Source organism: Chiloscyllium plagiosum, unplaced genomic scaffold (genome assembly GCF_037043375.1).
Source record: "Chiloscyllium plagiosum isolate Xiang-an unplaced genomic scaffold, Cpla_swu_hap1 HiC_scaffold_7, whole genome shotgun sequence".
Lineage (NCBI taxonomy): Eukaryota > Metazoa > Chordata > Chondrichthyes > Orectolobiformes > Hemiscylliidae > Chiloscyllium > Chiloscyllium plagiosum.
In genome coordinates, this window is record NW_028270145.1 from 39,416,339 (window position 1) to 39,443,483 (window position 27,145).

The 27,145-nt window shown below is 43.0% G+C and overlaps 1 protein-coding gene across 3 annotated transcripts in view; it reads right to left on the reverse strand.

The window, feature by feature from the left end:
- Positions 1-27,145, reverse strand: part of lss (lanosterol synthase (2,3-oxidosqualene-lanosterol cyclase)) — a 130,285-nt gene that overhangs the window by 26,470 nt on the left and 76,670 nt on the right. Inside the window, exons 18-22 of one of the 3 annotated variants that reach the window (XM_043693429.2) lie at positions 24,412-24,492; positions 21,447-21,617; positions 15,938-16,016; positions 12,056-12,205; positions 4,365-5,915 (exon numbers count right to left, since the gene is read on the reverse strand). In XM_043693429.2, the coding sequence (XP_043549364.2) occupies positions 12,068-12,205; positions 15,938-16,016; positions 21,447-21,617; positions 24,412-24,492 (469 nt within the window). In that variant the 3' untranslated portion in view covers positions 4,365-5,915; positions 12,056-12,067. Of the gene's footprint in view, positions 1-4,364; positions 5,916-8,545; positions 9,717-12,055; positions 12,206-15,937; positions 16,017-21,446; positions 21,618-24,411; positions 24,493-27,145 lie in introns of those variants that run through there. The other 2 variants (XM_043693428.2, XM_087988954.1) reach the window with 2 other exon arrangements.

Genomic DNA, 27,145 nt, shown 5'->3' on the forward strand with positions numbered 1-27,145 from the left:
ATGTGCAAATACCTCACAGACAATCACCAAAGGATGGAATCAAATCCAGGTCCTTGGCGCTATTTTAAAATTACTGATCATTCGTAGGACAGAGCTGAGGAATGTTTCTTGTGAAGGAACGCTGCTATCCTTGCTTGCTCAAAACCATGCTCAAGTACTTGATCTATTATTTTGGCAATGATTGCATTCACAGCTTTAACTCTCAGTGGTAAACTCAGAGTTTCTCAACCGCAAGGCGGTGGAAGTGAGTCATTGGTGGAAGTGCAGTCATTAAAATATTCTTGAGGCAGTTATAGAATCATAGAGATGTACAACACGGAAACAGACCCTTCGGTCCAACCCCTCCATGCTGACCAAATGTCCCAACCTAATCTAGTCCCACCTGCAAGCACCTGGCCCATATCCTTCTAAAACTGTCCTATTCATATACCCATCCAGATGCCTTTTAAATATTGCAATTATACCAGCCTCCAGCACCTCCCCTGGCAGCTCATTCCATACACATACCACCCTCTATGTGAAAAATTTATTACAAGCATCCAAGTTCCTCCTTCTATACTTCATCTGGATTATGGTTATTGTTTATCTGAGGATCACTCCAACAAGTGAATTTTTGTCAATATTATTCCTTATTTCCACTCAAACCAATTCTACAACCTGATTTTTTGAACTACGGTCATCTCTAATTACTCTACCAATTCCACCTCTGACATTTCCTTTGCCTTTTCAAAGTTACCTATTCTTCTTGAACGTCATACCCTTGAGAATATTCAGGAACCAATCTTGGTCAAGCTACAGCCACCTCTCCACAATGGCCATCAGATCATATTTATCCACTCCAATGTATGCTATAAGTTCATTTACCTTGCTATGAATTCTACAAAGAATGGATGCATGCAAACCTTTAGCCTTTCCTTTGTTATTTTTGTAGCATCTAGTCTTGACTGTAGGGATAGACTTCTGACCTTCATTTTCGACATTAGTACTTTGCTTGCCTCGACCTCATTTCGATTTGTTACATTTACCCAACCTTTCAGTTGCTCAACAACCCCCACCCTGTTTTGTTTAAAGTTTCTCTTTTTCCACAGTTAGGTGGCTCATGAGAACACCAATCCCAGCTTGATTAAGGTGTAGACAGTGCCAACAGTACAAATCCCATCTCTCGCAGTACTGGTGCCAATGCACCATGAACTGGAACTCATTTCTCCCACAGTCTTTGAATTGTGGATAGATTCCTGTTAGGCAGTAGAAGCAAGGGTTTTCATGAGTAGAGGGGAATATGGAATTCAGAACACAAACTGATCAGTCAATTTTTTACTGAGGACTAAGCAGGCTGAATGGCTTACTCCAGCTCTTATTTCATTTGTCCCTATGTAATTGCTAAATCAGTTTGTTTGTTATTTCTGTTTTCTCAATTCCATTTCTCCCATTAAATGACAGTAAGTGTAACCGGGAGAGTTTAAGCTAATCTCTGGATGGTTTGAGGAAGTACTAGATTGAGAATACATAGAGTTACAAAGCAAAATAATGTGGCAGCACTGCAGAACTCCTTATTAGGTAATGATCCCCACAGAGTAGTTACGAAGGGTTAAAGTCTATAAACACAATAAAAAGCAGCAAATAGGGTCAAAAAGGAAAATGTGGTAAAAAGGCAAAATTAAATGGTTTTTAAATGTGCATGGTATTTGGAATTAAATAAATGAATTAATGGCATAAGTACAGGTTAATAGGCATAACCTTAGAGCCATTGCAGTGACATGGAGGTCAAAACTGGAAACGAACTAATCAGGGCAAAGTGACTTTTCAAAAAGACAGCAGGAAGCAAAGGCGGTGGAATAGTACTGATGGTACGATGGAATAAGGAGAATATAAGGAGTAATAAGGGAAATAAGGGGTAAGCCATTTAGAACCGAGTTGAGGAGAATCTTCTTCACCCAGAGAGTAGTGGATACATGGAATGCTCTGCCCCATAAGGCAGTGGAGGCCAAGTCTCTGGATACTTTCAAGAAAGAGTTGGATAGAGCTCTTAAGGATAGTAGAATCAAGGGTTATGGGGATAAGACAGGAACAGGATACTGATTGTGGATGATCAGCCATGATCATAATGAATGGTGGTGCTGGCTTGAAGGGTCGAATGACCTACTCTTGCATCTATTGTCTATAAGAAATGATCTTGACAAGATGTAGAATGCATGAGGGTAGAGATACGAAATAAAAAGAGAAAGAAGACACTGGTCGGAGTAGTCTACAGGCCCCCTAACAGTAAGCAAATATTGGCTCGGAGAATAAATCCGGAGATAATGAAGACAGCACATTAACCAAGGGTGATTTTAATCTTTATGTCAATTGAATGGTTAGATTGGCAGAGGTAGCCATTGGGACCAATTCAGGACAATTTTCTAGAACAGTATGTTGTGAATCCAACCAGGGATCAGGCTATTTTGGATTTAGTCATATGTAATAGGGCAGGTTGAATAAATTATCTCAGAGTAAAAGATCCCCTTGGTAACAATAACCATAAAATGGTAGAAGTTGGAATTCAGTTTGAGAGTAAGGAATTTGGGTTGGAAACGACTACGCTGTTTAAATAAGGGTAATTACACAGGAATGAGGGTGGACCTGGCTGGAGACGACTGGGAAAGGATTTTAACAACAAAGAGGGTTGATGTACAATGGCATACATTTAAGAAAATAGTTCATGGCTCACAGAGCAAATATATCCCAGTGTGAAAGAATGATTCTAGAAAGGGGATACACACGGCTAACCAGGAAAGTTAAGGGTAGCATCGAATTGGAAGAAGAAAAACATATAATGAATATCATTCATACAAGGATTGGTGATAAATCAGATGATTGGGAATGTTTGAAAAACCAGCCAAGAAAATAATCAGTGAGAAAATAAACTTTGAGGGTTAACAAGCAAGTAATATAAAAACATATAATAAAAGCAAAGTATATAAAAAAAGGGCCAAAATGAAAAAAGGGCTTCTTGGAAAATGAGGCTAGGAATATAATAATGTTTATTCTTATTCACTGGTGGGACATGGGTGTCTATTGACTGTCCCTATTTGGAGCCAAGACATCTTACGGTCTGTCACTATATATTTCTGAAATTTATATTTTTAGATCATCATCAACCATCTTCACGATTGGCTCCTAATTTCAAATATTGTTGTAATAGAATGCTGAAGACATGATTTCTTGGGTGAAGCACCACTGCCCATATGATATGTTCTGAATGATGGTCCATACCTTAACTTATGTAACACATACCACAATAAACAGATTCTTATTGAGACAGATATTTTCAAGTTTATTATTGACAATAGTTATGTATTGTTACAGCATGGGTTATGTGCCTACTGGTACCATTGTACATTGCATATATCTAACTGACTGAATGCAGAACACTGACTCCTTTGTACAGAGAACATTTGTAGGAAAGGTTGGTATCTTAATAGTGGAACATTACATCTCATGATGTTACATAATCATGTTAAAGATACACTGACTGTCTGATTTGGAATCTAGGCAATAATAAAGCAGCCAATCAGTAGTGAATGAGGTGTGGCTCCATACTTTACCTCATAATCACCATCATTCAATGAGTCAAATAAGACTGCACAAACATTTTGCAGACCTTGGCTAATGAGTGAGATGAATTTGACTTGACAGTTTTAAGCAATACAATAGGAATGGCATGGAAATCAGCATGATTATATATACCCGGAAACCTGGAAGGGCTAACACCAAAAGGAATCACTGACAATCATACATTACAGAAGAGGCCCTTCGGCTCATTGAGTTTATATGACAAAAACACACTACTAATTACACTTGTCCCACTTTCCTGTACTATGCCCACAGTCTTGAATGTTATGACATGTCAAGTGCTCAAATGTTGCGAGGTTTCCTACCTCAACTACCCTCCCAGACGGTCTATTCTAGACTCCCACCACACTCTGTGAGAAAGATTTTCCTCAAATTCCCTCTAAACCTGTTCTCACTTTAAAATTATGTTCCCTCGCTCTTGACACCTCAATTATGGAGGTCGCCTGTTTTCTATTCACACTGTCCATATCCCTAATAATCTTATACACCTTTATCAACCTTCTCTGCTTTAAACAAAACAACCTAACCTTATCCAGCTGGTCTTCATTCTCCATCCTGGTGAATCTCCAGTGCAATCAAATCCTTCCTATTGTGTGGTGATCAGAACTGCACACAGTAATTTAGTATGGCCTAACCAAAGACTTGTAAAGCTGCAACATAACCTCCCTGCTCTTATAATCTATGCTTCAACTGATAAAGGAAGGATTCCCATATGCTTACTTAACTATTCCATTAACCTTGGGCAGCACAGTGGCTCAGTGGTTAGCACTGCTGCTTCACAGCGCCAGGGACCCAGGTTTGATTCCAGTCTTGGGTGACTGTCTGTGTGGAGTTTGCACGTTGTCTGCATGGGTTTCCTCTTGGTGCCCTGGTTTCCTCCCACAAGCAAAAAATGTGCAGGTCAGGTGAATTGGCCATGCTAAATTGCCCATAGTGTTAGGTGCATTAGTAAGGGGTAAGTGGATGGGTCTGGGTGGGATACTCTTTGGAGGGTCAGTGTGGACTTGTTGGGCCAAATGGCCTGTTTCCATACTGTAGGGAATCTAATCTAACCTCTCATCAGCCTTTGATGTTGATATTGAAAAATGATCAATTCCTAACATAGAAGGTGGCACAAATCTGATCTATATTTCAGAGCCCAACTCAAGAGTATGTCACAATGTCGGTTAACTCAGTCAAAAGTCAGGTATGTACAAGTTATCCAGAATCATGTGAGCACAGCAGCTATTTTTCACTCCCTATTTGCAAATATTTTGTATATCCAAGGTAATGTTTCCGTTAACAGGAGCATATTTATGTTATTTGGCACAAGGAAGAGTACCCAGCAAGAAGACAAGATAATTAGAAAATGTCTGTCCCATAATTTCTCATCATTCATTCACTTCAAGGGAAGGATTTGGACTTAAGTTATGCTTAACTGAAAACAAAACAAAAAATGCTCAAAATCACAGCTGGCCAGGCAGCATCCAATGGAGAAAGAGCAAGCTAATGGTTTGAGTTTAAATAACTTCAGCAGAGCTGATGTGAATTGTGGAGAGAGCAGCATTTATGTCACAGTTGGGGGGGGGGGGTTGGTTGTGGTCTGGAGTGCCGGCAGGGGGAGGTGAAAGGACATGGATAGTTCAGATTAAGCATTCGGAAAGTGGGAATGGCAGAACAATGGTGTGTCTAACTGCCAGACTGGAAATGACAGATAATCCCACTGGACTGGGGGGAGGGGAGAGAGGACATGGTGACAGAGAATACAACATTTAAAAGGCATCTGGATGGGCACATGAATAAGAAGAGTTTAGATGGATTTGGGCCAAGTGCTGGTAAATGGGACTAAATTAGGTTAGGACATCTGTTCGGCATGAACGAATTGGACCAAAGGGTCTGTTTCCATGCTGTACATTTCTATGAGTGTGGTGCTGGAAAAGCAGAGCCGGTCAGGCAGCATCCGAGGAGCAGGAGGTAGATGAAGATGGGGGTGAAGGTGATAGGTCAGAGAGAAGGGTGGAGCGGATCGGTGGAAAGGAAGATGGACAGGTAGACAGTTCTGACCTATCACCTTCACCCCTACCTTCATCTACCTATCGCATTCCCAGCTACCTTCCCTCTAGCACCACCACCCCACCCCCCCTTATCTCTCAGACCCCTTGGGCCACCCCCTCATTCCTGATGAAGGGCTTATACTCAAAACGTTGATTCTCTGGCTCCTCAGATGCTGGCTGTTCTTGTCCAGCGCCACACTTTTCGACTCTGATCTCCAGCATCTGCAGTCCTCACTTTCTCCCAGTACATCTCTGTGACTCGAAGTAAAGCTAAAAGGGAAGAAATGGGAGTGGGTTCACTATCTGAAGGTTCTGAACTCAATATTAACTCCAGAAGGTTGTAATGTGCCTCGTCTAAAACCTTGCTGGCATGTAACACAGCCAACTTCTGAATCTTTGAGGACTCAAAGACAGAAAAGGCCCCTTGCGCTGTAACATTGTGTGAAGCCTGGTTTGCTATCCTTACGGAAATTGCAAATCTCAGAAAATCAGCTATAATGAGAAAAGTCAGGCCCATGCAAACGTTGATCGGGCAATTTATGGAGGCTTGAAAATTTGCTATACAAAGTGCAGCAATGCCTTCCTAGTTAGCAGCTAGAAAATTCAGGGCCCAGGAAACTATTGAAGGCAGGTATGAACCTTTTAATAACCAGACTCAAGCCTCAAATGGAGACATTGTGGGAACAGCCTTATCTAATTCAATGAATCTGTCTTGTGCTGAATATTTATCTCCCTACTCTCAGCGAAACCCATTTGAAATGGAAAACGAACAGAAAATGAACTTTGAGTTTTGTCTGTCATACAGATGTCCAAATGCAGGATGTATTTGCTAAGGTGCTAATCAAATTTATTTTCTGAAAGCCATTCATACAATCACAAACACGTATACACCACTATTTTAACCATCCTTAGACACTCTTAAACACCACCCTTACAAAAGGCAATGGTCAGGAAATCCAAACCCTGACCACAATTGTGGTCATATATTCAAGTGGCAGTCTTTTCTGTACAGGATAACTATAAGTGGTGGCTCCTGAGAATCTAACATTTAGAGAACCATGACTTCCTCAGTTGCAAATAACTAACAACTCCTTCCTCGAGCGATTGAGGGATAAACCAAAGTGATATGCACAGGAAATTTATCATCAAGAGGCTAATTGAGAGCAATATTTGCCTCAAAATGTTTCTATAACACTGAATTTTCTGGAGGCTAGATTTCACTTCCAGTCAACACATTCATCATCTTTCAAGGGTTACATAGAGTGCAGAGAAGACCTATACAGATGATCCCAATAATGTGTGGGTGTTCCCATCAGAAAAGGAATAACAGGCAGAGAAAGCTGAGGAGTGACCTCACTGAGGTGTTTCAAATGATGGGGGATTTTGATTGAGGGGACACAGAGTGAGCATTTCCTCTCACCTGGAAGAGAGAGGAAATTAGAGGCCGTCAATACAAGACAGTCACCAGAAAATGCAATCAGGAATTCAGCAACAATTCCTTAATTCAGTGAGAGGAGAAAACTGGAAATCGCTACCACACTGAACGTTTAAACTAAAGAGAGAAGTGCATTTAAGGGGAAGCTAAACAAACAAAAGACAGACCAGGAAACAAAGCACCAGCAAATTTAAATGAGAAACATGGCCTCAGGCTGGAGTGAAGTACAGACACCAAAATAGGCTGGATGGGCCGAATGGCCTGATCCTGTGTCATAAATCCAAGGTAATTCAATGTAGAGACATATCTATCATTGGTGGCCTTTTTAATGCTGTTACCTAGTGGATATTTGATTAACATCATACCTTTTGATGCTCTCAATGTGCTCATTAATCTGATGTCAAAGTGACAATCACAGCTGGCAGAAAGTCTGTTATACATTGTTGGGAAATATTCCACAATATGTCAGTGTGCAAAACCATCAAATACTATTGTCACTCCTCTCCAAAATTGCTCAGTTTAGACAGAGGGCCTAATTGGCTTCTCTTACCCTTGATTTGTGAGGCTATTATGTCGGTCACAAAACAATATTGATGTTCAGGTGTTCCCAGCAGCACAAATGTAACATGAGTGATGCAGGATTGCATTTGCAAGTGATTTTCCCATTCCCTCTATTACCCATGATGTAACTGTTACAGGTACATCACAAGTCAAGTCCTTTCATGGTACAACATTTTGGAACGTAAAGTGCGCGTAAAATGGCCAGCACAAAATTCTTCATTTCAGCCTTGCTCTGCCTAATGCTGGCAGTCACCGTATTTGCAAGAAAACATTTGGAAACTGGCGGCAAACATACTAGAAAATGCTGAAGAGGCGAACAGAAAAACTGAACAAGAGGCTTCAGTGGAAATATAAGTTGAAGAATGGGTTAGTGAGCAGAGCTGTCACGCCCTGGGAGAATCAAAGAGAGATGGAGTTGCTAAATTTGCGGCATGCTGGCACAGTGGTTAGCACTGCTGCCTCACATGCCAGAGACCCGGGTTCAATTCCCACCTCAGGCAACTGTCTGTGTAGAATTTGCAAATTCTCCCGTGTCTGCGTGGGTTTCCTCCCACAGTACAAAAAAAATGTGCGGATTAGGTGAATTCGCCATGCTAAATTGCCCATAGTGTTAGGTGAAGATGTAAACGTAGGTGGATGGGTTGCTCTTTGGAGGGTCGGTGTGGACTTGTTGGGACGAAGGGCCTGTTTCCACACTAAGTAATCTAAAACAAAATTAAAAAAATTTATAGGGGTGGCACAGTGGTTAGCACTGCTGCCTCGCAGCAGCAGAGACGTGGGTTCAATTCCCGCCTCAGGTGACTGACTGTGTGGAGTTTGCACATTCTCCCTGTGTCTGCGTGGGTTTCCTCCCAGAGTCCAAAAATGTGCAGGTTAGGTGAATTGACCACGCTAAATGTTAGGTGCATTAGACAGAGGGAAATGGGTCTGGGTGGGTTGCGCTTCGGCGGGTTGGTGTGGACTTGTTCGGCCGAAGGGTCTGTTTCCACACTGTAAGTAATCTAATTAATCTATCTAATCTAAATTCAAGCCAACGCCTGGTGATACACCAGATTCATGAAAGGGCACCAATTCCTTATTTCTGAAATGTCGATTTTCCTGCTCCTCAGATGATGCCTGACCTGCTGTGCTTTCCCAGCAACACACTCTTGACTCTGATCTCTAGTCCTCACTTTCTCCACCGTTTCATGCTCTGTCAGTAAGCAACATTTTTTAAAATTCACTTATGGGACATGGGCATCACTGGCTGGCCAGCATTTGTTGCCCACCCTTAAGCTGACTTTGAACTGAGTAGCTTGCTAGGTCATTTCAGAAGGCAAGGTAGGGTTGGCAGATTTCCTTCCCTGAAGGACATTAGTGAACCAGGGATTTTTCTGACAGTTGGCAATAGTTTCATGGTCATCAGTAGATTCTTAATTCCAGCTATTATTGAATTCAAATTTGATCATTTGCCATGGCAGGATTCAAACCCAAGTACCCAGGTCATTTGTTGAATTTCTGAATGAATAGTCTAACATTAACACCACTATGCCATCCATCTCCCCTAATCTACAGTCCACTACAGATTTTATTTTGCCTGCCATCTGAACCTGATGATAAAATCATCAGATTCCATCATTTTGTTACCTAACATTGAGAGGATGTATAGTGGTTTGCAATGATGTCAATGAACTTCAAAATGCCAGTAAACAGGAGCATAGCCAACACTGGTGAAATAAACTGTCCCTCTGAAAAGTGGCTACAAGAGGCTTGGTCCAAACGACTTCCATCCTGTTTGACGATGGCACAAAATTTAAAGTCAATTCACTTTGAATACTTCTAAGGGGAGTTTTGGAAAGATGTCATTGCACATTCCATGACAATGTCTGAATGAAGGCAATTGCAAGGAGAGGATCAGAGTGTGGAATTTGAGATGAGAAGGTCAGTCCAAAGAGAAAGGCTTGCTTGATTGGGACATGTTCAAATGTTAACTTGTCATGATGTGGCAGCAACTGATGTGGTCATTACTCCTGGTGATTCTGAAGGGCTGTTCATCTCTTGGAGGTGTGTGCAAATAAATCTCTCAAGGACAATATCTGAAAAATTCGAAATGATTGACGTTAGAAGGTGAACAAACATTCACTCAGGTGGAAATATGTGAGCATCTTCACTCGCAAGGGTGGTTCAATGGTTAGCACTGCTGCCTCACAGTGCCAGGTACCCGGGTTCTATTCCAGCCTGTCTGCGTGGAGTTTGCACATTCTCCCCGTGGCTGCGTGGGTTTCCTCCGGGTGCTGCGGTTTCCTTCCACAGTCCAAAAATGTGCAGGTTAGATGAATTTGCCAATGCCAAATTACCCTTGGTGTTCAGGGGAAGTGTAGAGTAATAGAGGAGTAGGAGAATAGGTCTGGGTGGGATACTCTTCGGAGGGTCGGTGTGGACTTGTTGGGCCGAAGGGCCTGTTTCACACTGTAAGGATTCCATAAAAACATTGTGTTCATGGGCTGCAGATTGTGCAAGGATCTTGATTGGAACATTGTCTAAAAGCCATTTGGAAATCCATTTTGAAAAGCAAATATTTTTGACATTTACTTGTGGACTAACAATACTGAAGCTATTGCTGATGATGACGAAGATTCTTACAATCGTGTCACTAGGTAAATGGAACAAATTGTTCAAAGTCCACCTTAATCGACATATCTCTGCATTTCCCATAGCTAATCCACCCTCTAGACTCTGTGGGGCAATTTAGCATGGCCACTCCACCTAACCTGCACAGCTTTGCATTATGGGAGGAAACCAGTGCACCCAGCAGAAACCCACATAGACACTGGGAGAATGTGCACACTCCACACAGTCACCCAAAGCTGGAATTGAACCTGCGTCCCTGGTACTGTGAGGCACCAGTGCTCACAACCGTGCCACTGTGCTGCTGACTCCACCATGCTTGGGATGTACTGACTAAGTTTTGATATGCATTCTTGGATGGGACTTGGGTGTTGCTGTCAAGGCTGGCATTTGTTGCCTATCCCTGATTGGCCCTGAACTGACTAGTTTTGAATGGGCTGAGAACCAATCATGTTCCTGTGAGACTGCAGTCACAAGTATGTCAGATTAGGTAAGGATGGCAGATTTCAAGGTCGGAGAGGGGAGATGGTCAGGGGTCAAGATGGGATGCTCTTTGGAGAGTTGCTGTAGACTCGGAGGGCTGAATGGCATGCTTCCACACTGTAGGGATTCTAAGATTCTTACCCCTTTTACCTTAAACCTATTTCCTCTATCCATTTCTATCCATAATTTTGTAAACTTCTATCGGATTGCCCCACACCCTTTGAAGTTCAAATGAAAATGAATCACGCTTGTCTAATGTCCACATAGGCACTACCCTCCAAACGAGGCAATGTCCGAGCAAACTGTTTCTGTACCCTCTCCAGTGCCTCCACTTCATTCTGCTAATGTGGCAACCAGAACTGCACACAATATTCCAAATGTGGCCTAACTAAAGTTCTATACAGCTGCAATATGACTTGCCAATTTTTGTAGTCTACACCCAGACTGATGATGGCAAACATGTGACAAGCCTTCTTGACTGCCTTATCCACTTGTGTTGCCACTTTCAGGGAACTATGGACTTGTACACCAAGATCTCATTGTATGTTGATGCCAGTAAGGGTCCAGTATCTACTGTATGCTTACCTCCTGCATTAGATCTTTTAAAATGCATCACTTTGCATTTCATGAATTATTTCAGAATTAGGAAGCATGTTCTTGCAAAAGAGAGTGCAGAAGGAGCTCAGACAGGATCGAGAGGTGACTGCTGTGGTTCAACATTGTAAGAAGTAGCTCAACTGTGCAGAGGTATAGCACAGTTGAAACAATGCACTGCTTGAGGACTCCAGTTTTAAATGTCTTTACCGACCTGTACTTATGAATGAAGTGGCACTTGGGAAACCTTACACACCACCTATCGTTAGCCATTAACAGTCCCATTAACAGCTATTCACCCTCCTAGCCAGATCATTATTCACTCCTCTGTCTATCCAACTGTTTTTCTCTCTTTGGGCTCTATCTCCACCTATTGTTTACTCCTTCACCCTCACTCCACCCTACTTCTGCATATAAACCGACATTTTCCTAGCTACCATTACATCTGAGGAAAGATCGCTCGACCCAAAACATTAACTCTGATTTCCCGCCACAGATGCTGCTGCATCTGCTGAGCTTTTCCAGCAATTTCTATTTTTGTTTCTGATTTACAGCATCCACAGTCCTTTCCGTTTTCCCTCAGTCACTTGGCACACAATGATCCAACTAAGGAATATGTACACAGCAGACCATTTCCCACATTGTTAGAAGGTATAAATTGTCAGGTATCTTACTGTGTTTAGTGTTCTACTAGCAAAGTGGGCAATTCGGAGTTTATGAACACATTTACCAGTTTTTATTGTCAGAGTTTGAGCTTGATAGTTTGGGCACTACTCGGGTATTGTCTGATGAATCGTCCCAGTGTCCATATGGGGAAGATAGTTCGGTAGGAGGTATAACTAATTGCACAGGTTTTATTGAATACACCAGCAATGTTCTCCTGTAGGAAAATCAAAACAGGACAGTAAAATGACAAGTTCTCGGTCAGGGAAAAAATTTTAAACACAAAAGTAATGCTCACAGATCTCTATTCAACATTGATCAATTATTAAGATACAGAAACAGATTCCGAAGAATCTTGCAATAAAAATACCAGTTATAATGGGAAATCTTAATGAACACAGAGATCTGGAGAAACAACACTGCTGTAGTTTCAAAAGTAGAAAATGTCTTGAAAGTACTTGAGGTAATTTTCTGGAATTATATATTCTTAAAGTACCCAGAAGACAAGTCATTTTAGCTTTAATTATAAGCAATGAGTTTAAATTCATCAATATTTTAACAGCAGGGGATCAGCTCATTGACAGTGAGCAATATACAATAGAACCCGATGTGAGACTGGAGGGAGAGGAGCACAAGTCACGAAACATGGTTTTAAATTTAAACAAGGCTAACTTTGGAACGATAAGGCAACAATTGATTGCAACAGATTGAACAGAACTATTGAATGATAAAACTATGGGTGAACAATGAGAGTTTGGAAAGAGTGGTTCTTAATGGTCTGGTTGAGTAGATAAATAGGGATAGATATTATAGGAGGGAGGTCTTCAGATATGTGGAGCATTGGGATACCTTCTGGGGAAGGTGGGACCTGTACAAGGAAGACAGGTTGCACCCAATCTGGAGGGACACCAAGATCCTGGGCAGGAGGTTTGCTAGAGCTCTTCGGGAGGCCGGAGCTCAGGATCAGAGGATGGGATAGTTGGTGAACAGGCAAATACAGTGTGCAGAGAGTCTGTGAGGAAGGATAAACAGTTGATAGGGCAAAATTGCAGTCAGTTTGATGGGTTGAAGTATGTCTATTTTGAGTTGAAAAGTGTGGCACTGGAAAAGCACAGCAAGTCAGGCAGCATCTGAACAGCAGGGGAATTGACATTTCGGGCAGAAGCCCTTCATCAGACTTACGTCCAAAATGTCGATTCTCCTGCTCATATGCTGCCTGCCTGATCTGCTGTGCTTTTCCAGCACCACACTTTTCGACTCTGATCTCCAGCATCTGCAGTCCTCACTTTCTCCTGTGTCTATTTTAACAAGAAGTGTCAGGAATAAGGGTGATGAACTTAGAGCGTGGATCAGTACTTGGAGCTATGATGTTGTAGCCATTATGGAGACTTGGATATCATGGGGGCAGGAATAGTTGTTGGATGTTCTGGGGTTTAGATGTTACAAAATAGATAGATATGGAGGGAGGGAGGGCATTGCTAATCAGGGATAGTGTAACAGCTCCAGAAAGGGAGATCGTCGAGGAGGGTTTCACTGAGTCATTATGGGTAGAAGTCAGAAACAGGAAAGGAGGAGTCATTTTACTGGGTATTTTCTATCTATCTCCGATAGCAACAGGGACACAGAGGAGCAGATTGGGAGGCAGATTTTGGAAAGTTGCTGAAGTAACAGGGTTGTTATCATGGGTGACTTTAACTTTCCTAATATTGATTGGAACCCCCTTAATGCAAATAGTTTGGATGGAACAGACTTTGTCAGATGTGTCCAGGAAGGATTCCTGGCTCAATGTGCAGATAGGTCAACTAGAGAGGAGGCCATATTGGATTTGGTGCTTGGCAAAGAACCAGGTCAGGTGTCAGATCTCTCGATGGGAGAAGGACCAAATCCAATAATTTGCCCACATAAGGCTGAATGGTCTGCAATTCCCAGGTTTGCCCCTATTCCCTTTCTTGAACATTTACCACCCTCCAATCATCTGGTACTACTCCAGCAGACAGTGAGGACGCAAAGGTCATCGTCAAAGGTGCAGCAATCTCTTCTCTCGCTTCCCATAGTAACCTTAGGTATATTCTGTCTGGCCCAGGGGACTTCTCTATCCTCATGTTTTTCAAACTTTCCAGCACATCCTCCTTCCTAACATCAACCTGTCTGAGCATATCAGCCTGTTTCACACAGTCCTCACAAACAACAACTGAAGCAAAGTATTCATTAAGGACCTCCCCTACTTCCTCGGACTCCAGGCACAAGATCCCACCACTATCCCTGATTGGCCCTACCCTCAGTCTGGACATCCTCTTGTTCCTCACAAGTGTAGAGCGCCTTAGGGTTTTCTTTAATCCTACCTGCCAAAGCTTATTCATGCTTCCTTCTAGCTCTTCGAAGTCCATTCTTCAGTTCCTTCCTAGCCACCTTGTAAATGTCTAGAGCCCTGTCTGATCCTTGTTTCCTCATCTTAAGTAAGCTTCCTTCTTCCTCTTGACTAGGTTTTCCACATCTCTTGTAATCCAAGGTTCCTTCACCCTACCATCCCTTCATTGTCTCAGTGGGACAGACCTATCCAGCACTCACAGTAAGTGCTCCCTGAACAACCTCCACATTTCTGTCGTGCATTTCCCTGAGAATATCTGTTCCCAATTTATGCTCCACTGTTCCTGCCTAATGGCATTGTAAATTCCCCCACCCCCAATTAAATACTCTCCCATACCATCTGCTCTTATCCCTCTCCATAACGATTGTAAAGGCCAGGGAATGGACTGGAGGACATGTCTTATGAAGAAAAGTTGAGGGAACTAGGGCTTTTCTCATTGGAGCGAAGAAGGATGAGAGCTGACTTGATAGAGGTGTACAAGATGACGAGAGGCATAAATAGAGTGGATAGTCATAGACTTTTTTCCAGAGCAGAAATGGCTGTCATGAGGAGACATAATTTTAATGTGGTTGGAGGAAGGCTTAACGGAGATTTCAGAGGCAGGTTTTTTACACAGAGTGTGGTGGGTGAGTGGAATACATTGCCAGCGGTGGTAGTAGAGTCAGATACATTAGGGGCTTTTAAGCCACTCTTGGATAGGCACATGGATAATAGTTAATTGTAGGCTATGTAGGTTCGTTGATCTTAGAGTAGGATAAAAAGTCAGCACAACGTTGAGGGCCGAAGGGCCTGTACTGTTCTATGTTCTGTAGTCAAGCAACTTGAAGCTTATGCAATTAATAGAGAAACAATTTTATTGTTAGTCATTGTTGGCAAGACTCAATGGCATGCACATAAATAGCTCACAGCCAATAAGTTAAAACCCACATTGGTGAGGCCTCTTCTGGAATACTGTGTCTAGTTCTGGTCACCCAGTTATAGGAAGGATTATTATCAAGCTGGAGAGGGTTCAGAAGGAATTTACCAGGATGGTGCTGAGTACAGAAGGTTTGAGTTATAAAGAAAGGCTGGATAGACTAGGAGGTTGAAAGGCTACCAGACAGAAGTTAATAATGAGATTCATAGACAGGGTAGGTAGTTGTCTTTCCTCTAGGATGGGGGATTTCAAGACTAGGAGGCACACTTTTAAGGTGACAGGAGAGAGATTTTAAAAAGACATAAGAGGCAATTTTTTTTTTTTTTACAAAGAGGGTGGTTCGTGTGTGGAATGGACTTCCTGAGTAAGTGGTGGATGCTGGTACAATTACAATATTTAAAAGACATTTGGGTAGATACATGAACAGGAAAGATTTGGAGGGACACGGGCCAGGTGGAACTAGTTTCATTTGGGATTATGTTCGGCATGGACTGGTTCGACTGAAGGGTCTGTTTCCATGCTGTCTGACTCTATGACACGTCAAACTATTGTTCATCAAAAATTTTTTTTGTGCATGTTTAAATATAGGTCAGTATTCCGTAATGATACAACAGGAGATCACATGAAAGGCAAAACCTGAAGCAAACAGATAGGTAGTCACTCACCTGAGGCCAATCCCCATTTGGCAACTGCTTTGCCATTAGGAGTTCAATCCCTCGCTCAATTGCCCGTGTGCCAGGGTACCTTACAGAACACAGCAACAAAAAGGAGGGGAAATACAAAGGTTGTCAAACAAAGGCAAAATATAATTGCCATTCAGCTCAGCCAAAACAATGCACATAATGGATTATCAAAACAGCTGCTTTGCAAAGACATCAATACATTAATTCTTACTCAAGAGTTTTGGCATTGCACTGTGAAAATAAAAGTCTCATTTTATACAGTTGCAAAGAGATGCTTGGTGCACTGTGTAATTATTTTAAGTATTGAAGCTGAAGGGAGAAAAGATGCAAATAAGATTAACAATCTCATTATACATTAAGGTATTAACTTTTAATATGTGGTCAGCTGACTAGAATGCTTTGAAATTTGGCTTCAAGTAGTGATAAAGCACCGTCTATCCAGACTGAAGGGCATGAGGCAAATCCCATCTCTCAGCATCCCTACCATTACAGCAGATACTTCCAACCTTTCACCATCCCAAACTGTTAACTACATAGGGAGTTCAAGAAGGCTGAATTAATTACTGACACAAGTTTGGAACGGTTCTAAAGGCAGTAACTGCTGACTGAGAAATCAAATGCATAGCTGTGCCATTACATGAACTAGTAAAGATATTGTGGGACTTCACTTCCTCAAAAATCAATTGGTAAAGGGAAAGCAGGGGGAGGAATTGCGGCACAGTGGCTAGCACTGCTGTCTCACAGTGCCAGGGACCCAGGTTCAATTCCACGCTTGGGTGACTGTCTGTGTGGAGTTTGCAGTCTCCCTGTAACTGCATGGGCTTTTGCCAAGTGCTCTAGTTTCCTCCCACAGTCCAAAGATGTGCATGTTAAATGGATTGGCCGAGCTAATTTACCCGCATAGTGTTCAGGGATGTGTAAGTTAGGTGCGTTAGCCACAGGAAATGCAAGGTTACAGGGATAGGGTAGAGGAATGGGACTGGGTGGGATGCTCTTTAAAGGGTTGGTGTGAACCAAGTGGGCTAAATGGCCTGTTTCTGCAGTGTAGGAATTCTACGTTTGAAACGCTTTCAGGAGAATTCCCTTAAACATGTTTTTAGTCTAACTTGGAGTGAAGGATCACTGGGCTTGATGCTGGGGAACAAGGGGGCACCAAGTCACCATGGGAGAACATTTGGATCAGAGTGATCACCAGATCATAAACTTTACATTATTAATGATACCATAAAATTTCGATTAGTAATGATCATTGTATTGAAAAGTTTAGATTAATAAAAATAATCAAGGAGAAACTGTAATCACCCAGCATCTGGAGAGATTAGAGTTAATTAAGGAGAGTTAACATGGATCTGTAATAGATTAAGTGAATTACTGAAGAAGTAACAGAGAAAGTTGAAGAAGGGAATTCGATCATTCAATCAAACGTGGAGCGGTAACAAACAGTGAGGACAACATCAATAGTCTGGAATAGGACACTAAAAGATGAGCAAAATGAACAAATGGAATTTAACACAGAAATGTGATGCATTTGGCAGAAAGGATAAGGGGAAACACAGAATATAGAATATTGCATTGCAGTACAGGCCCTTTGGCCTCCGCAACTACACTGGCCCCACCCCCCATCTTTTTCTTCGCTACATTGATGACTGTATCGGCGCTACCTCGTGCTCCCACGAGGAGGTTGAACAGTTCATCCACTACACCAACACCTTCCACCCCGACCTCAAATTCACCTGGACAGTCTCGGACTCCTCCCTCCCCTTCCTAGACCTTTCTGTTTCTATCTCAGGCGACCGAATCAACACGGACATCTACTACAAACCTACCGACTCCCACAGCTACCTGGACTACACCTCCTCCCATCCTGCCCCCTGTAAAAACGCCATCCCATTCTCCCAATTCCTTCGTCTCCGCCGCATCTGCTCCCAGGAGGACCAGTTCAAAATACGTACAACACAGATGGCCTCCTTCTTCAAGGACCGCAATTTCCCCCCCGACGTGGTCGACGGTGCCCTCCACCGCATCTCCTCCACTTCCCGCTCCTCTGCCCTTGAGCCCCGCCCCTCCAACCGCCACCAGGACAGAACCCCACTGGTCCTCACCTACCACCCCACCAATCTCCATGTACAGCGCATCATCCGCCGTCACTTCCGCCACCTCCAAACAGACCCCAGCACCAAGGATATATTTCCCTCCCCTCCCCTATCAGCTTTCCGTAGAGACCACTCCCTCCGCGACTCCCTTGTCAGATCCACACCCCCCACCGACCCAACCACCACTCCCGGCACCTTCCCTTGCAACCGCAGGAGGTGCAACACTTGCGCCCACACCTCCCCCCTCACTTCTCTCCAAGGCCCCAAGGGAAACTTCCATATCCGCCACAGATTCACCTGCACCTCCACCCACATCATCTACTGCATCCGCTGCAGCCGGTGTGGCCTCCTCTATATTGGGGAGACAGGCCGCCTACTTGCGGAGCGATTCAGGGAGCACCTCTGGGCCACCCGGACGAACCAACCCAACCAACCTGTGGCACAGCATTTCAACTCCCCCTCCCACTCCACCGAGGATATGCAGGTCATTGGACTCATCCACCGCCAAACCACAACAACCCGACGGTCGGAGGAGGAGCGTCTTATCTTCCGACTGGGAACCCTCCAACCGCAGGGGATGAACTTGGACTTCACCAGTTTCTTCATCCCCCCTCCCCCCACCTTGTCTCAGCCGGATCCTTCCAGCCCGGCACCGCCTTCCTGACCTGCAGTCTTCTTCTTGACCTCTCCGCCTCCACCCTACTCCGACCTATCACCCTCACCTTGACCTCTTTCCACCTATCACATTTCCAACTCCCCTCCTCCAAGTCCCTCCTCCCTACCTTTTATCTTCTCCTGCTGAACACTCTCTGCTCATTCCTGAAGAAGGGCCTGTGCCCGAAACGTCGAATCTCCTGTTCCCTTGATGCTGCCTGACCTGCTGTGCTGTTCCAGCAATAAAGTTTCAACTTTGATCTCCAGCATCTGCAGACCTCACTTTCCCCTCGATGTTGCACCAACCTGTGGAACCAATCTGAGGCCCATCTAACCTACACTTTTCCATTCTCGTCCAAATGCCTATCTGATGACCATTTAAATGCCCTTAAAGTTGGTGAGTCTACTACTGTTGCAGGTAGTGTATTCCATGCCCCTACTACTCTCTGAGTAAAGAAACTAGCTCTGACATCTATCCTATATCTATCACCCCTCAATTTAAAACTATGTCCCCTCATGCTAGCCATCACCTTCTGAGGAAAAAGGCTCTCACTGTCCTCCCTATCAAACCCAATGATTATCTTATATGTCTCAATTATGTCACCTCGCAACCTTCTCTCGAACAAAAACAGCCTTGTAAGACCTTCCCTCCATACCAGGCAACATCCTAGTAAATCTCCTCTGAATCCTTTCCAAAGCTTCCACATCCTTCCTATAATGCGGTGACCAGACTGCTAGCAGTACTCCAAGTGCAGCCGCACCAGAGTTTTGTACAGCTGCAGCATGACCTCATCGTTCCAAAACTCAATCCCTCTTTCAATAAAAGCTAACACACCGCGTGCCTTCTTAACAACCCTATCAACCTGGGTGGCAACTTTCAAAGATCTATGTAAATGGACACAAACATTTCTCTGCTCATCTACTATCAAGAATCTTACCATTAGCCCAGTACTCTGTATTGCTGTTATTCCTTCCAAAGTGAATTACCTCACACTTTTCTGCATTAAACTCCATTTGCAGCTTACCTATGTCTCTCTATAACCTACAATGTCCTTCATCACTATCTACAACTCTACCGACCTTAGTGTCATCTGCATATTTACTAACCCATCATTCTATGCCCTCATCCAGGTCATTTACACAAACAACAGTGGACCCAAAACAGATCCTTGCAGTACCCCGCTAGTAACTGAGTTCCAGGATGAATATTTCCCATCAATTACCAATGTCTGACTTCTTTCAGCTAGCCAATTTCTGATCCAAACTGCTAAATCACCCTCAATCCCATGCCTCCGTATTTTGTGCAATAGCCTACCATGGGAAACGCCTTACTGAAATCCAAATACACCCTCACCCATCTGTTTGGTCACCTTCTCAAAGAACCCTAAGGTTTGTGAGGAACGATCTACCCTTCACAAAACTGTGCTGACTATCCCTAATCAACTTATTCCTCTCTAGATGATTACAAATACTATCTCTTATAATACTTTCCAACAGCCTCCCTACAACTGAAGTAAGGCACACAGGTCTACAAATTTCCAGGGTTGTCTCTACTCCTCTTCTTGAACAAGGGAACATTTGCTATCCTCCAGTCTTCTGGCACTATTTCTGTAGATAATGATGACATAAAGATGAAAGCCAAAGGCTCTGGAATCTCCTTCCTGGCCTCCCAGAGAATCCTTGGATAAATCCCATCTGGCCCAGGGGACTTACCTTTTTTTTTTTTTACACTTTCCAGAATTGCTACCACCTCCTTCTTGTACACCTCAACCTCATCTAGTCTAGTAGCCTATATCTCTGTATTCTCCTCCACCACATTGTCTTTTTCTAGTGTCAACACTGATGAAAAATATTCATTTACTGCTTCTCAATTATAGGTGAAACAGCTCAGATCTGAAGAAGGGTCCCTGGAATTAAAACGTTAACTCTTGCTTTCTCTCCACAGATGCTGCCAGATCTGCTGAGGTTCTCCAGCATTTTCTGGTTCTGTTTCAGGCTTAAAGAGTGTGCTTCAAAGGAAGGACCTAGGATGTATATGCATAGAATTTTATAGATTGTTGGACATAGTAATTAACAAAACATTTGGGATCTTGGGCTTCATTGACTGAGATATTGAGTACAAAAGCAGGGAGGTTATTCTGAATCTTTATAAAGCACAGTGGAGCCCCAAATAGATCACTGTGTTCAGTTTCAGCCACCACACCCTGAGAGGTGCAGGGGATATTGACCAGATTGGATTAGGGAGATCATTTATAAGACTAAGCTGAAGAAAATGTAGTTAGTCTCCAAAGAGAAAAGGAGGCAGAAGGGAGACTTTTTGATAGAAGCCTTCTGGAGTTTGGTGGGTGGGTGGATGGAGGGGGGAGAAGAGCTGTGAGAAATAATTCTCATGTAGCACCCATTAAGAATCTGGAACTACCTACTATGCGGGGGGTATAAGTGGAGACAATCAATGATTTCAAAATGGAATTAGATGGGGAAATCCCAATTTCCCATTCTATCTCCATAGCCTGAAAGGTTTTTCCCTCTCAGGTTATGCGGATAGAATGCGAAATTGGGATTAACTGGCTCAGACTGCAAGTAGCCAGCATGGAATGAAGGGTCTGAATACCTTCCTCCTGTACTATGATGACTCTATTACTGGCTCATTCCCATAAATAACAGGATATTATGGAGTACGCTTCTGATGAAAGAAGGCACAAGTTGTTTTTATAAATAAATGCAACAACAAGCTCCATCCTTACCTGGCAGCCATTAATCCTAATACTGCCCAACATGTATTGTGAACTTGGGACTTTGCGCTTTGCACGTATTTTCTTTGCTCGCACGATTCAAAGTCTTCACCCCACCCTCCATCTTCCATCTGTTTGGACAGTAGGAACTCACAGGCACGGGTCACTGCTCTGCATGCAGCACTAGGTACAAAACAAAGCAAATGTGGACATAACTTACGAGGGAAATCAGGGAATTACACACAATGGGATTTCTGATAATATTAGCTGTCAAAATGCCAGATGGAACTAATCATGCATTATCTATGCAGTTATTTTTAACTGGAAATATCTGGAATAGGGAGCAACAATCCTGTTTGTCACCATAAGTCTTGATCATGAGATTAGCAATCGTTAGATTGAATAAAGGGGCAGGTTCATGGACCTAAGTGGTTTCTGTGTTCACGGAGTGGTATAGTGGTAATGGCTGTAGCCTCGTAATCTTGAGTTAATGCTCTGGAGACATATCGCGTCATGGTAGCTGGCGGAATTTAAGTTCAATATATATGAAATTGAAAGTTAGTCACAGTGATGGTGGCCATGACAACTTGCGTTCACTGTCACCATGATCTTGAGGGAAGGAAATCTATCATTCTCACCCAGTCTGGCCAACATATGACTCAACCGAAATGATTTTTTTGTGCTGTATGACAAATTACACAGGACTTCCTGCAGAGAAACCAACAGGGTATTTGGCTCAAGCTAGTCCATTCCAGGATAAGTGAGGTAAAAATGAATGTCTAAAAAGTGCTGGATCTCTAACAGCAAACAACGAGATTGTGCTGATGCTCAGCCACTGTAAACAATATAAAATGGGGCCAGTGTAACCTGTAAGATAGAAACATAGACGACAGGAGCAGGAGACTGCTACTCGGCCCTTCTAGCTTGCTCTGCCATTCATCACGATCATGGCTGACTGTCAATAGCCTAATCTGGCTTTCTTCCCATAACCTTTGATCCCTTCACCCAAGTGTTATATTTAGCTGCCTTTTGAATACATTCAATGTTTTGGCATCAACTTTTTCCTGCTGTGCTGACTTCCACAGGCTCATCACTCTTTGGGTGAAGAAATGTTTCCTCATCTCGGTCCTAAGTGTTCTACCCCTCAGACTGTGATCCCTGGTTCTGGATACAGCCACCATCAGAAATATCCTCCATGCATCTACCCATCTAGTCCTGTTAGAATTTTATAAGTCTCTATGAAGTCCCCCTTCAATTGTTTGAACTCCAGTGAAACAATCCTAACCTAGTCAACCTATCCTCATATGTCAGTCCCGCCTGGTAAACCTCCGCTACAATCTCTCTTGAGAGAGAGAGAGAGCATTCTTCCTCAGAAAAGGAGACCAAAACTGCACACAATATTCTAGGTGTGACCTCTCTAAGGGCCTGTATAACTGCAATAATACGTCCCTGCTCCTGTACTCAAAACCTGCATGTTTACCTCCAGCAACTGGTACACAAGGACACCCAGGTCCTGCTGCACATTCCCCTCTCCTAATTTACAGCCTTTCAGGTAGAAATCTGCTCACTAGTTTTTGCTCCCAAAGCGAATAACCCCACATTTATCCAAATTATACTGCATCTGCCACTGATTTGCCCAGTCACCCAACCTGTCCATAACACGCTGAAGGATCTCTGCATCCTCAGCAAAGTTCGTCCTCCCGCTCAATTTGGTATCATCTGAAGAATAGATATGAAGAATGTATCTTGCATTCCCTAGGAACTGAGTCTGGTGAAAAAGATTCTTGCTTGAAATCAATACAGTTGCATTGCAGCTTACGTGGCAATAATTTAATGTGCTTGTAAAATTCGCCATTTGGAGATGACAGTTTCAATGCATTTGTAAAAGGGCGATTATAAGTTTGCAGCTTCATAAGAATAAAAGAACAGGTCATATATTACCCTAATTCATGAACTCAATTTGGAGTGACAACGTGTGTGATACCTTGCTGAATATTTTTTGAAAATCCAAATATACTACATCTACTGGCTTCCCTTTATCTGCTCTGCTAGACTTGATTTCAAAAATGTCAACAGATTTGTGAAACACCTTTTCTTTTTCATTAACTCATGCTGATTCTGTTCAGACAGATGATTTTCAATGTATTTATTATCATATCCTTCATAATTAATGGCTACTAGTTTCTCTGCCACTGACATCAGGCTAGCTGGCCCTTTAATCCCTGCACTTGCATTCTCCTCTAGAAAGTCAAGTCTACCTTGTAATCCATGGGGAGCTGTTAGGCAATTCTAAACCCCTCTATACTGTATCTTTATGAATACCCATTTCTATAAGTCCTGACTTTCATTAGACCAGTAACTTGCCACCATTTTCAACATGAGAGATGCGTTCATTTAATGTCTCCCATCTCCCTATTATTATTTCTGCAGTCTCAACATAAACAAAGCACATGAATTAGGAGCGCGAGCAGGCGACTGGCCCCCTTGAACCTGATCTGGCATTCGATAAAGTCATGACTGAACTGTTTATTTTAATTCATTCACTCACAGGATGTGGGCATTGCTGGCTGGCTAGCAATTATTACCCAACCCTAGGTGCTCTTCAGAAGATAGTGGTGACCTGCCTCCTTGAACTGTTGCAATCCACGTGCTGTCGTTTGACCCAAAATGCTGTTAGGGAGGAAATTCCAGGATTATGTTCCAGCAACACTGACGGAATAGCGATATATTTCCAAGTCAGGACAGTAAGTCATTAAGATGGAAAGTGATGTAGTTGATTCTCAGAGTAGGCTATGGTATGAGGCACAAGCTGCCTACGATAATTTGGGAATTACTTAAACACATAATAGTGACGAGGCAATGACAAACATTTAAAGAGTAAACAGTCTATTATAGGAATGCAGAGTATATTGTACTTCAGAGGATTATTATGAAGTATATTATACTTCACAGCAGCTCAGGAATTATATTCACTCACCCTTTCTGATACGTGTGTCCCATGCAGGCAAAAGCTTCCAGACCAAACCAGGTTCCATACGTAAAGCATACACCCCAGCTCCTGTGAAAAGAAAGGTGGAACATATACTTTAAGTCATACAACTGTACAGCATGGAAACACACCCTTTGGTCCAATGTGTCATGCAAATAGATATCTTAAATTAATCTACTTCCATTTGCTAGCACTTGGCCCATATCCCTCCAAACCCTTCCTATTCATATACCCATCCAGATGCTTTTTAAATGTTGTAATTGAACTAGACTTTATCACTTCCTCTGGCAGCTCATTCCATACACACACCACACTCTGTGTGAAAACGTTGCCCCATAGGTCCTTTTTAAATATTTCCCCTCTCGCCTTAAACCTATGCCCTCTGGTGTTGGACTGCTCTACCCTGGGGAAAAGATCTTGGCTATTCACCCTTTCTATGCCACTCATGATTTAATAAACTTCTATAAGGTTACTGCTCAGCCTCCAACGCTCCAGGGAAAACAACCCCAGCCTATTCAACCTCTCCCTCTAGCTCAACCTTCCAACTTTGGCAACATTCTTGTAAATCTTTTCTGAACCCTTTCAAGTTTCACAACATTCCTCCACTAGCATGGAGACCAGAATTGAAAGCAGTATTCTAAAAGTGGCCTAAACAATGTCCTATACAGCTGCAACATGACCTTCCAACTCCTATACTCAATGCACCGACCAATAAAGGCAAGCATACCAAAAGCCTTCTTCATTATCCTGTCTATCTGTCACTCCAATTTCATGGAACTATGAGCCTGCACTCCAAGGTCTCTTTGATCAGCAACACTCCCCAGGACCTTACCATTACTTTTCTAAATACTGCCCTGATTTACCTTTCCAAAAGCACCTCACATTTATCGAAATTAAATTCCATATGATCAAGATCTCATTGTACTCTGAGATAAACGTCTTGGTTATCCACGACACCTCCAATTTTGGTGTCATCTGCAAACCGACTAACCACACCTCCTATGTTCACATCCAAATCATTTAAACAAATGCAAAAAGCAGTGCAACTCAGCATCGATACTTTTGGGACACCGCTGATTTTCAGGGATAACATACTCATGCATTTGGAAATACAGGGTTTGATTAGGAATAGTCAGCATGGCTTTGTCCATGGGAGATCATGACTCACAAGTTTGTTAAGATTCCACATGGTAGGTTGCTCTGGAAGGTTAGATCACATGGATTCCAGGGCAAGCTGGCAAACTGGATACATAGTTGACTTGGTGTTAGGAAGCAGAGGGTAATAGTAAAGGATGCTTGTCAGACTGGAGGCCTGTGACTAGTGGAGTGCCTCAGGGGGCGGTGCTGGGCCCATTACTGTTTGTTATCTATGTCAATGATTTTGGATCAGGATGAACAAGGCATGATTAGTAAGTTTGCAGATGACACTAAATAGGTGGTATCGTGATCAGTGAGGAAGGTTGTCAGAAATTGCAGCAGGATCTTGATCAGCTGGGGAAGTGGGCCGAGAAATGGCAAATGGGGTTTAATACAGATGAAAGTGTGAGGTGTTACATTTTGGAAAGTCAAATCAAGGTAGGAGTTTCATGGTGAATGGTAGGGCCATAAGGAGTGTAGTGAACAGAGAGACCTTGGTGTCCAGGTGCACGGTTCTCTGAAAGTGGAGTCACAGGTCGACAGGGCAGTGAAGGTGGCTTTTGGCACACTGGCCTTCATCAGTCAGGGCATTGAGTATAGAAGTTGGGAAGTTATGTTGCAGTTGTACAGGACATTGGTGGGGCCGCGCTTGGAGTACTGTGATCAGTTTTGGTTACCTTGTTATAGGAAGGATTTTATTAGAATGGAAAGAGTGCAGAAGTTTACAAGGATGACACCAGGGGTTAGGGAGATGTTGGACAAGTTGGGACTTTTTCTTTAGAATGTAGGAGACTGAGGGGATCTTACAGAGGTATATAAGATCATGAGAGGCATAGATAGGGTGAATGCACTTAGTCTTTTCCCATGGTTGGGGAATCAAGGACTAGAGGGCATCAGTTTAAGGTTAGAGGGGAAAGAATAAAAGGGAACCTGAGGGGCAACATTTTTTTTTTTACACAGAGTGGTACACATATGGAATGAGCTGGGTACATTAACAACGTTTAAAAGGATTTTGGACAAATACATGGATAGGAAAGGTTCAGAAGAATATGGGCCAAGTGCAGGGAGGAAATGGGGTTAGTGTGGATGGACATTTTGGCAGGATGGACCAGTTTGGGCCTCAGGGCCTATCTCTATGCTGTAGGACTCTATGACTCTACATATTCCTGTGTAGGATCACCAGATTGTTAGGTATGCCTGACCCTGATGTGTCAATGAACTACACCTGATCCCCTCGCTTGACAGCAGTGGAGGAGCTGGGGAGATAGCTGACCATGAGGTTACAGACGGTATTTCAAAAGAATTCTGCTGCTGCCGATGGCTCACAGCTCCTCACAGATGACCAGGTTTGAGTTGCTAGATCTGTTCTGAATGCATCTCATTCAGCACAGTCGTGGAGCCACAACATGTGATGGTATTCTCAGTGTGGAGATGGGACTTTGGCCCCAGAAACACTGTGAATTAGACCCAAAGCTGCCAATTCAGAGGGCAACTAAGAGTCAATCACACTGCTGTGGATCTGGAGTCACATGGAGGCCAGACTAGATAAGGATGGCCAACTTCTTTCATTAGTGAACTAGAAGGG